General features: G+C 36.1%; 1 protein-coding gene across 1 annotated transcript in view; it reads right to left on the bottom strand.

Annotated features, from left to right (window-relative positions):
- Positions 1-11041, bottom strand: part of LOC117177807 — a 29867-nt gene that overhangs the window by 8886 nt on the left and 9940 nt on the right. Inside the window, exon 2 of the mRNA XM_033368751.1 lies at positions 7153-7275. Within this exon, the coding sequence (XP_033224642.1) occupies positions 7153-7261 (109 nt within the window). The 5' untranslated portion in view covers positions 7262-7275. The remainder of the gene's footprint in view (positions 1-7152; positions 7276-11041) is intronic.

Genomic DNA, 11041 nt, shown 5'->3' with positions numbered 1-11041 from the left:
ACCTCCAGAACAGTATCCAAAACATCGATTTTTTGAAAAAAATATCAATTTATCACGTTTATTGTCCACTTACGCCGACTAGGAGTTGGTTTTTGAAAAAAATGACTTAAAATTCGTGATCAGCGACCTCGAAAACCCCCAGTAAAGTATTTTCAATGTTTATAAATTGGTTTAAAATCGTAAAACTTCATTTTAATGTCATTTTAATCAAATTTGAAGCAAATTTTCACTTTTTGCGATTTTCTGCCTTTTCATCGCCGGTCTGGTCAATTGCACAGACACTTTTGTTTTTTTTGTGGGCCTGTGTTATTCTTGCTGAACGGCGTTGGAGCGTTTGAATTTTAATATTTAAATATATATTCCTGTATAAAAATATAATTGTGCATCCTTTTGCTCGCATCAAAAATTCGCAACTTTTGCTAATTTTTGTACTATCTTGGTGAAATTTACGGGAAATATGTTTTACAACGAGGAGAAAAAGGTTTATTTGAATAAAACAAATTTATAATAATATTAACCTAAAGAAATGTGTTAATTTCTTCTGCGTTTCTGTTTATACATTTTATGTACTTTTTCGAATTCATAAATTTGATAAAATAATGTTTTATCAAAGACCGTTAAATATTTATAAAATTTGTGCAGCGTTGCCAGTGCATGTAAAGCATCATGCTTCTTTGGAATTTTATCTACTGTTGTATTTAAAAGCTGTGTTCGCTCAGGTCCATGGGTGTATTCTCCGGTGGTAGACACGTTCTTGTCAAACTGCACGATGTCTTCAAAGATTGGCGTTGAAATTCACCTGTTGTTTCGTGAATCACAAGTTTGGCCCATTTTTAATGCAAGGTTCAACGTCAACCTTATTTTCATCAGGCAACAAGTTTTTTTCATCTGTATTGAACAAAATTCCACTCTTTTTAAGCAGTCTGTGACAGTAACGCCGCTTACTGTGTACCATGCTTTCCTGGAAAACTCCATGGCTAGAAGTGCGTCAATCTCAGAGCTTTTGTTTTCCTAAAGGCATTTAAGAATATTCTTAACGAATTTTCTGCGATAAAAGCGTTTAAATAAATGTGTGATCCATTTATCTAAAAGTTATAGTCTACAGGTGGTATTGGCAGTCAAGAAAATGACTTTCACGATTTCGAGTGTTGGCAAGTCGGTATGGGATGCACAGTTGTCGATCAAAAGCACGATCTTTTTACGTTTTACATTCATCTCCTTGATAACCTTCTTCAACCAATCTTTAGATAATATCTTTATCATAAAAAAAATAAGTTTCTCTTATAGAAGTTTCTGTTTGTTACTCATGAAGGCTTTGCTGTGTGTGTGTGTGTGTATGTGTGTGTGTTCCTTCTTTGAAGTTTACAACGATAATTAAAATACAAAAAGACGTAGTTGATTTCAGAAATCATCTTTATAAAGAAAGTAGGATAGTATTGAAAAACACTTACATCCGAAATCTTCTATTTTATCCAAGGTAAAATCCCCAAAATGTAAGTATTTCCTTGACTAGAGGTATTGCGTTCATTTTTTAATTAATTTATGATTTTGCAGTAAATCACAACCGTTAAAAAAATACAACACTAAACAAAGACCAATGCCATCAAATCCATCACGGAATTAATTAATTTAGATTTTGGGTTAGTTACTTAGGAACCACCGGCAGCGCTTTAGCATGCCTAGCGGGACTTTATAGTAAAGCTTTAGCTTTCAATTTAAAGGCTTGGCGCAAAAGTACCCCCTGGAATGGCGAAGGGCGAGAAATTGGGGCAATAATATAAGGAAAAATAGAAGTGGACTAACAGTGCCGCTTTAAAGACATTGTTAGTTGTTACCAGATGTTTTACAGATGGTGAGCAAATCTGGTTTTCCAAAGCGGTGACAATTCCTCTGTGCACCTCACGATGTACGGATGAACCTTTAAGCTTTCGAAAAGACAGGTGATAACTCTGAAAAGTTAAATCAAAAGATTTTCAGTAATCATTCCAGGCATTCGATATGCTTCGTAGTAGGATGCTGCGTCTTCAGAGACACACTTATCGATAAACAAGATCTCCAGACATCCTGACCTACCACGAACCACTCTGGAATAGGCTCTTCCGACTTTCGATACAAGGTGGAAATTGATAACATCTGATCCCGGAACAAAATATTTTTTCTTTACTCTCAATACTTTTTTCACCTCCTCAATAGTGATGGGTGGACATTCTTCCGTAGGTGTTATGAGGGCGTTGCGTAGCTCCTTGAAGCTATACACGTTCATTAAATCTTCTTCCAGCGGATGCTGAACTTCATGAACTTCTCTCTAAAATGCTCTGACCTTCCCTGGTTGGAGCAGATGCTCGAAAGTAACTGGAAGATGTTGGAAGAGTCAAGATATGTCAGAGAAAACTTTTTGATTTTCTAGGGCAGCTTTTTTGTTAGGACAGGTATACACTCGAAGTTATAAACCGCTCGTGTTAGAGTCGTAAAAATTTGACTCGAGGGACAAATTTATGTCTTCAAGACATAGAAACTTATCTCCAACACATAAGTTGAAGTCTGGCTCCGTCACAAAACTGACACATGCTCAAGTCGACCTTTTCGACTTCAGCATGTCTCGATTGGGGACAATTCAAGTCGAACTCAAGTCGAAGCATTTTTATTCGGGATAGATGAGGCGCGTAGATGCGATTGTGGGTGCTGGGAGGTGCTGCACGGTATCTCGATCTCTCAAGTCAAAGCCCGATTTCTCCGTTATCTTACACCTAAATTATTAGAAATAATGACGATCTGATTTTTTCCCCATGGTTTTATTAAAGAGACCAACTAAAAACGATCGAGATGTGTAAAAACCTTGATTTTAATTTTTTCTAGAGTAAACCCCCTTTCTTCGGCGCGCGTCACATATGACTTTATAGGAAATTGTATGGCGAATCTGTAATCCTCTTAAAGAAAGTTGTATGTTTTACTGTTTCTGAAAGAAAGTCAAGAAACTGGATTTTGTGAAAAACTAAATTCATTAAATATTTGGACTTTAATTCGCTATAAAAGGCAAAGTTATGCATATTTTTACACGGACATTGCCGGAGTTATGCTTTAAACTGTTTTGTAGATGATATGCTCGGTTAAACTTTCTGATTTGTATAAAAAAGATATTAATTTTCTTGCCCTGCAGTATCGAAATAATGTTACGCAACCTACAAACACTTCCTTGCATCTTTCTGAAAAGTATCACTTAAATAGAATGAATCGAAAAAAGTAAGAGCATTTAAACAGCGCGTCAAATCGAGATCTAGCGCGTAGGAGATGAGAACACTTCGGCCTGGCGTAGATGCTAGGTGAAATAATTTTCAATAAATTTTCTAACTGGGTAATTTCAAGTGAGCGAAAAAAAGTCTGCCGATTCTACTCGCTCTTGCTTTTTTTGCCAATTTCCTACGCGAAAATCTATGTAGAATATTTACTTCCGCAGAAATAAAAAAAAATGAAATGACCGATTTCAAATGATTCTGAATCCGGAAATTTAACAGTTTGCAATTAATGTGGATAAACATAGCTTTTTTTATATAGTGAACATTTTATCGATTCGTTTAAATAAAATTGCATCGCGCCCAAGTATTCTCACCTCTCCGAAAGTCCACCACTAATATTAATAATTCTGTGATATCCGATTATTAAAATAGGACTTAGACCGCTTCATGACAAATTTTAACACATTAAAAGATTTCAACTTTTGTAGCAGTAACTTATGGTTAATTATGTCGAAAGCCTGCAAAAAAGAGTAATCCAAATATTCGCGAATCACTAACGCGGTCACACAGGTGGGTGGTTTACGGCACAACCTTGATTTGAAATTTTTCTTGCTCGGAAACACAATGATCAATTAAAACGTCCTTTTACAGTTCATTGTCCACTAACAAGAAATCTTTTCAGGGAGAGGGGTCGAACCCCAAACATCTTTGGGTTTCGGAGAAACGTAAGCGAAGAAATTTGACTGGGTCCTGAATGACCCATCTATATGGAGAAGGGGTAATGATTGAAGTTAAAATTAAAAAATTGGTTAGAAATGCAAGTAAAGAAGATACTGAAGAGATCATTAAAAATGATAAAAGCAGTGGCGTAGGTTTCTAAATAATTTTTTAACAAAAGTGGAAATCATTTAGCATATCGAAATAAGAGATCAAATTTGCTAACTGTAGGTACATACTATATGTATAAGGTTTCAAAAACTTTCAAATATTGAAGTTATATTTACCAATAGAGATCACATAGCCAAACAATACCAATGTGACACCATTGTGTGTGTAACTTTTCCGTAGATAGCGTAATTGCTATTTGAATCATTCAACGTATTGTAGCAGTAACAGTTGAATTCTAGGCGTGTCGTCATCTTTTTAAACAAAAGATCTTTCCTTTTACATTCCATAGATATTACATCTTCTTTTGGCTTCTTAAATACAATGCAAAGGCATAGATCCTTTTATTTAGGCGCCAAAGTCGCACGAATGAAAATGAGGCTTTTATCATTATCTGACCAGCCAAGATTAGTCGTAGAGAAGACATGTACATTTTTCCTCTGCTATATTATCTTATCCCTTAACAACTGTTTGCTGAATTCGGCAACAATGATAGGTTAAAGCAGCGGATTGGATTTTAGGGATTTACGAATAAGATAAACATTCAGAAGATCACCTTTTGCAAAGGGAGCATTAAGTGCCATGGCAGCCGCCTTTAGGACCGATGGAAGATTCTCATTTGCCTTCATAAGTTACCCATGAATTTCGAGGGTAGTTCGAAGCGCAGCTTTCTCTTGGTAGTCGAAGTGTGCTTTAAGTGATGCGGCATTTAATTTCAACGACCTTGTCTCTGTTTTAACTTTAGAAACGTCGTCCGAATTACTAACAGTTGAAATTTCAAGGAAATTGATTCTCTGACAATTTTATGAAACGTCAGTCTCAATTTCATGAACCACAGTATTAATCTTAGGAATCTACTCATATTACTTGGTTTTGAAATCATCAAAAAGCTTTCAGTAACAGGGGCAAGTAAAAATTATCGAAAGTGAAGGGCTTGCCACATGCTACTTGGCAGATTAAGAGGACTGGAATTTGATAAAGTGGATCCTGACGAATTATTATCTATGGACGGTCTAAGAAGCAAAAAAGAAACACGCTAATGGGAGAGGGTGGGTCGGCGTAGTCTCTGTTTTGAATGAAGAATTAACAATAAAACAAAGAAAAGAGGGTGTCAGTCGGGAAAACGACGGAACAATGGTAAGAAAAATAAGTAAAAAAGCGTTGGTTTTATAAGACGAAAGAAAGAGGAAGGCTGAAGAGTAATAAGAAAGTGGATAGAGGAAAAGAAGAAAGGGTAAATTGTGATAGGAGGGGACTTGAATGTCTATATTGGCGAACAAGGGGGACAGATTTCTGGTGAAGAAAAGGCGGAGTACATAAGAAGAATCAAAAACAGGAAAGTGGACCGAGAGTGCAAGCAGTTACTAGACGTGATAGGGGAAAGAGGATGGTTTACATTTAATCTCAATAATGAAGAAGATGAGCAAGGGGAGATCATATTTATCGAAAAAAGGAAAGGAAAGATACACACAAATGTGAGTCTGGGGGGTAAATCAATCAAAAAAGTTAAAGCAAAATATCGAAAAGAAGAAGGTTAGGTATGGCAAAGAGGAGGGAGTAGGCTCGTTAATTGAAAACTCGACGGGGTCGATTGAAAAGGTAAGGGACAAAATAAGTTCAACAGAAGGAAAAGAAGAGGGAATGAGAGGATAGTGAGACGAGGAATTCTGTGAAAGTAAAGAGAGGATGAAGGACTTAGTAAGAAATGTCAGGAAAGGGGAAATGCAGATTTGGGAGTACAACAGAAGAAAGAGAAAATGGAGGTGATGGAGTACAGCAGGCAAAAAGAAAACATAAAAGGCATCCCTTGGAAAGGAAAACAAAAAAGCGAAAGAAGAAATGCAAGGGAGAAGTAAAAAACTCGATCAAAGAAGGTAGGGTTTGGAAAATGTTATAGAGAAAGAGAGGCAATAAAGGCCGCGAATAAAAAAAAGGAATAGGTGAGTGAAGGGATTATTTCAAGGATTGTTAGGGAGAGAAAAATAGTATCAAGGGGGAAATATAAGGATATTCCAATAAGTAATGGAGGAAGGGAACGAAATAACAATGGAAGAAATGGATGAAGGAACAGATAGGCTAAAAATAATACTGGGTATACGTACATGAGAGCATGGCATAGAGAAACAAGCGATAAACTATGAAGGAGGAGGGGTAAGGGAAGAGATGCGGGAGATGTGCAATAAGAAATGGAAGGGAAAAGGGTGGCCGGAAGAGTGGATGACAGGGCTGGTGGTACCGCTTGTCAAGAAAAGGGATAAAAAAAATGTAGAGGTGTGCAGGGCAATTACTGAGACGGAAATTAGAAAAGGAATGGGAAAAAGACATATCATATGCGCATTCGACTAGTTGGTTAGCAGTCATTTAGGGGAAAAAATAATGGTTGAAATAACTCATTGCGAGAAAGATTTTTATCAGTCTTTAAGAAAGTTTTCCTGAAAATTTGCAAAAAAATTCGGTTGAAATTTATGGAAATAGGAGCGAGTTGAAGTTAACACACACACACACACTGCCGTTATAGTTCTTCGGAAATCAATATTTTTAAAATAAAAACTCAAAAGTGGCAAAATAGCGACAAAACGTTCCAGCGACAGAGATTATTATTGACTTGAACTCACTGCAACCTTGCACAATTTCAAACAGATTTTTTTCTTAATTTCGAAAAAGACGTTCTCAATGTCTAGCGAACTACTTTCTCGCAATGAGTTATATCAACCAGAATTTTTTCAATGAGCTCACTGCTAGTCAAAGTTAGCGGAACGTGTTTGTTGTTTAGAAATTATGTTGCAGTGAACAACAATAAATATCTAAGTTCTTTCAATAAAGTGTGCTGCTTGTAGTCATCGCGGAAAGAGCTGCAGTATTTTCGTGTTTGAAAAGGTGCACAATTATATTTTCTATAAGAATATGTACTTTTATTAGGAAAAATGCTGCTCAGAGGGATCCATATTTTATTAGCTGATAAAAAATTAAATTTAAATTTCTTTCTTAATCCTAAAAATCGTGGGCTGGTTTAACAAAATGATATTATACTCACCTTGATTAGCATTATTAGTACGTTCGCCGTGAAAGAATGAAATGATCTGCTCTGTAGTCATCACGGTCGTTTCACCATCAGGAAGTGTTGTTTGAACGTTTTCTGGCATGCCATGACTTGAAACTGGAAGATATAATATGCGGATTTTTAATAAAAAATTTATTCAGCGAACCATAAAAATTTAAATACGCGACCTCAAACCCCTAGTCATACCAAATTTCAGGTAAACTTGTGATTATTTAGGCATTTTTTCCATTATTATGAATGCACACATTCAAGTTGTGACTACGTACACCAAATTCGAACTCATAGACGGCCAAAATTCCCCCTGCATAAAGTTTAATAGAGCTTTTGTGAAAATCTGAATTTTGGGTACTTTCATTGTTTCACCTCAGTGGATGCATTTCTTTTAAAATTATTTTTTCCAAATTTTTTCCGTACTTATTATTTTAATGTGGTCAAAGTCAAAATTGTGGTCCAGAGTATGCGAATGTTCGACGAGGGCTTTTATTCTATTATCTTTTTTGTATTCCTTAATGTGTTTTTTTCTTCTGACATCAATAGGTCTTTCTGATTGGCCGATTTTGAAACTGTTATATTCTTTATATTTTATACAATAAATAAAATTCATTTTTTCGTTTTTTACATAGAGGGTACTTTAAATTTACGAAAAAAGGAGATTGGTGATAGTATCAACTTCCTTGACATCACAATCAGAAGAATCGATGGGAGATTAGAGACTGACTGGTACAGAAACGAAACTTGCTCTGGAAGGTATATGAATTTCAATTCATATGCGCTACTTAAAGATAAAATTAGCGTCATTAACAGCCTGGTCGATAGAGCGATTTTACTTTTTGAAGAAAAACACGTTAGGCAGAATCTGAATACAATCGCGAAAATTATGATTAAATAATGGATTGTCAAAGAATGTTATAAACAAATTTGTCAATCGACGAATTGATAAATTTAAATCAAGTTTCTATGTGCATAAACGGAATATTGTTTCTAATCAAATTGATTACTTCCAGATGTAGGACAATTTAAAAATACACTAAAAAAAGTATTAAATAATGAAAGTCTGGTGAGCCTCTACTAATCTCAAAAAGATTTTTTTCGGTTTATTTCCTTATTTAAAAGACTCGCTATGTAGAGAACAAAGAACGCATTCTATTTATTACATATGATGAAAAGGATGCAACAGTTTCTATATCGGCTAATCCGAAAGACCTGTCAGAGTCAGAAGGAAAGAACACATTAACGCCTGCAAAAAAGATAATCGAAAAACTGTTCCTGTATAACATTCACATACTCGGTATCACTATTTCGACTTTGAGAACATTAAAATAATATGTACTGAAAAAAGTTATAAGAAAAAAGTTTTAAAGAAAAGTTCCACATTAAATAAAATACAGTTAACAAAAGAACAGACATTTAAAATTTTAGTTACAATTTTAGAAACTTAATTGAAGCCACTAATTAATGTTCAATGATTCAAATCTGTAACGTTACTTCACGCAAACTTTAACTAACCTTGTCATCTGCGCTGAGTGAAAAGCTGGTACATAGACAGTCCATGTAAACAGCCTTAATGATTTGCAAACGTGACCAGTCTCTCACTGCACTTATGGCAATGGTATGTTTATTATGTTTTGGCCTACCAAAATAAGTTTTTCGATAAAAATTCTCATGCCATGGATGAAAGTGAAGAAGAAAGGAAAGATCGAAAATGTTACTTTTATCCAGTGAAGGCTATGACAATTTTAAATTTACTAAAAACATCGACACATGCGCAACAAAAGTTGTTTTCATCTATGGTATTCATCTATGGCCTTACATATAGTGGAACAAGCGTAGTTTTTCACAACACGTTCAATAAAGGACCAAAAACCGAGCAACCTACCATCTTCATGATTTTACTCTCTACCATTCACGGGCGAAGTTTTCCGTATGAGGCATGACGGGAAAACGGGGTGCAAATGAGGAAAAGAATCGAATTTGCGATTAAAGTAATGTGCCAAGTATGGGGTATAGAAGAGAGAACGTTTAGGCCACCTAGGTGTAGATAAGACATACGCATGTTCTGTGGTCTCACATTATGGGCCCGGAGTTTTCATGGATGTTAATTATGTGAACGGGTGTGATATTTGTCAGCGTACTAGAGTTTCACTGCAGGCTCGTCCGGGTCGTCCCTAAGAGCAACCAATGCGAAAAATGTAGGCGTAGCCTTGGAAGATCTAGTTATTTCAAGGTGGGGTAAACCCGAGGTTATTCATACCGATAACGGGACGGAGTTTATTAACAAAATTATAACTGAGTTAACTCAATTCTATGGTATCCGTCACTCCACCATCCCAGTAAATCACCCTTTAAGCAAACTCGACCGAAAGGATGAATCGTGTGTTGATAATATTCCCAAGCTCGATAAAGAGAAATGGATAGGGTTTTGAGTACCGGATAGGAGATCAGATTTTGACGGTATATTATTCTCAAGGGAGAAGAAAATGTCGGCTAAACTGAACAGGTGTCTTCATGATCCTTTTCATTCAACGTAAATACGGTTACCCCTAATCTACAAATTGGTAAATGATAATGGAAGGTCGCTCGGCTCTTTTCACGTTAAAGATCTTAAACCATATGTATCGCGTTAGACTTAGGTATTACTCAGTCTGGTTTCCCTTATGTTAATTTCAATTTTATTTCTTTTACTTTATATGATTAGTTTTTTTTTCTGCTGGATGGAGACTGGCATGTTCTCTTATAATTTATTAGATTGTCTGGAATGTCTTCCAAGGATTTAAACAGTCCGGAAGGTCCTGCAAGCCCGCGTGTACGCCGGGAACTGATTGAAGGAATCACGGTGTCCATCACGTACCCTGTACTGGAATCAGTTTCTCTTATTGACAGTTTGTGGTTCGAAGTGAACGAAATTTCGTGCACGGCCCCGTCGGAGCCAATCTGTCCTGTATTACAGAAATGAAGAGGAGTGGATGGGGTGGTTGAACGTTCTGAAGGCGTGGTCAATCCTGGAGGGTGACCCGTTTCCCCTCGTGAGGGAACAGCCATCGACATTTGAGAAGCCATAGGAGTGGCTGTCAACATCGCCCGTGTGTGCACAAGTCCCACAGTAGCACAATCCCTCAAGGAATTCGTAGGGATCGCCCACAAGTGGTCCAGGAGGACCACTTGTGGGTGTTTGTTCTAGCGCGGAATTATCTTGGTTTGTTAAATTCTTAGGGATTTTATTTCGGTTTTATAATATATTTAATGTCTTTCTTTTTTTGGTTTAAAAAAACGTTTCTCAGAAACTATAATTGTCAAGAGCGACATTGGTTCTTTTTCTCTCTCCTTTTGAAGTCCATTAATGTTGGCTGAATTCAATAAAATTATATTTGATAGATATTTTTTTTTTTATAAACTATGATTTATTTATTTTGAAGGCCTCCCAAATCTATCTACCGTAGAATATTACAGGTACCTGCGCCACGCTCCGATTAGGCTGGGCCATGTCGGTGCATTTTTTTTAGAAAATAATTTTCGGTGTATTTTTTTTTCAGGGCGGCAAGTCGTGACTTGCCTAGCGCCATCAAAATCTTTTGTTAGTATTTATTAGGTACAAAGTTTTGAAAGAGATTAATTGTTAAGTTTACCTTTTAAATCAATGGGAATAACTTTTTTTAAATAAAATATGAATCATGGAAATTTCGGTTTAAATATTTTTTAAAAATCGGATGATGTTACATCAAACCTACGCTTTTAGACAAGTGTCGGGGGTTGCCTTCAAATAAGCTTGGAATGATCTCCGAGGGATCGAATCGAAAATAGTGAGCACCGCCTGACTCGTTACCAAGTAAAAAAAATACACACACACACACACACAAACATATAT

The sequence above is a fragment of the Belonocnema kinseyi genome, chromosome 1 (assembly GCF_010883055.1).
Source record: "Belonocnema kinseyi isolate 2016_QV_RU_SX_M_011 chromosome 1, B_treatae_v1, whole genome shotgun sequence".
NCBI classification, from domain to species: domain Eukaryota; kingdom Metazoa; phylum Arthropoda; class Insecta; order Hymenoptera; family Cynipidae; genus Belonocnema; species Belonocnema kinseyi.
Note: the sequence above shows the minus strand (reverse complement) of the source record. Positions and strands in the feature narration are given on the sequence as shown.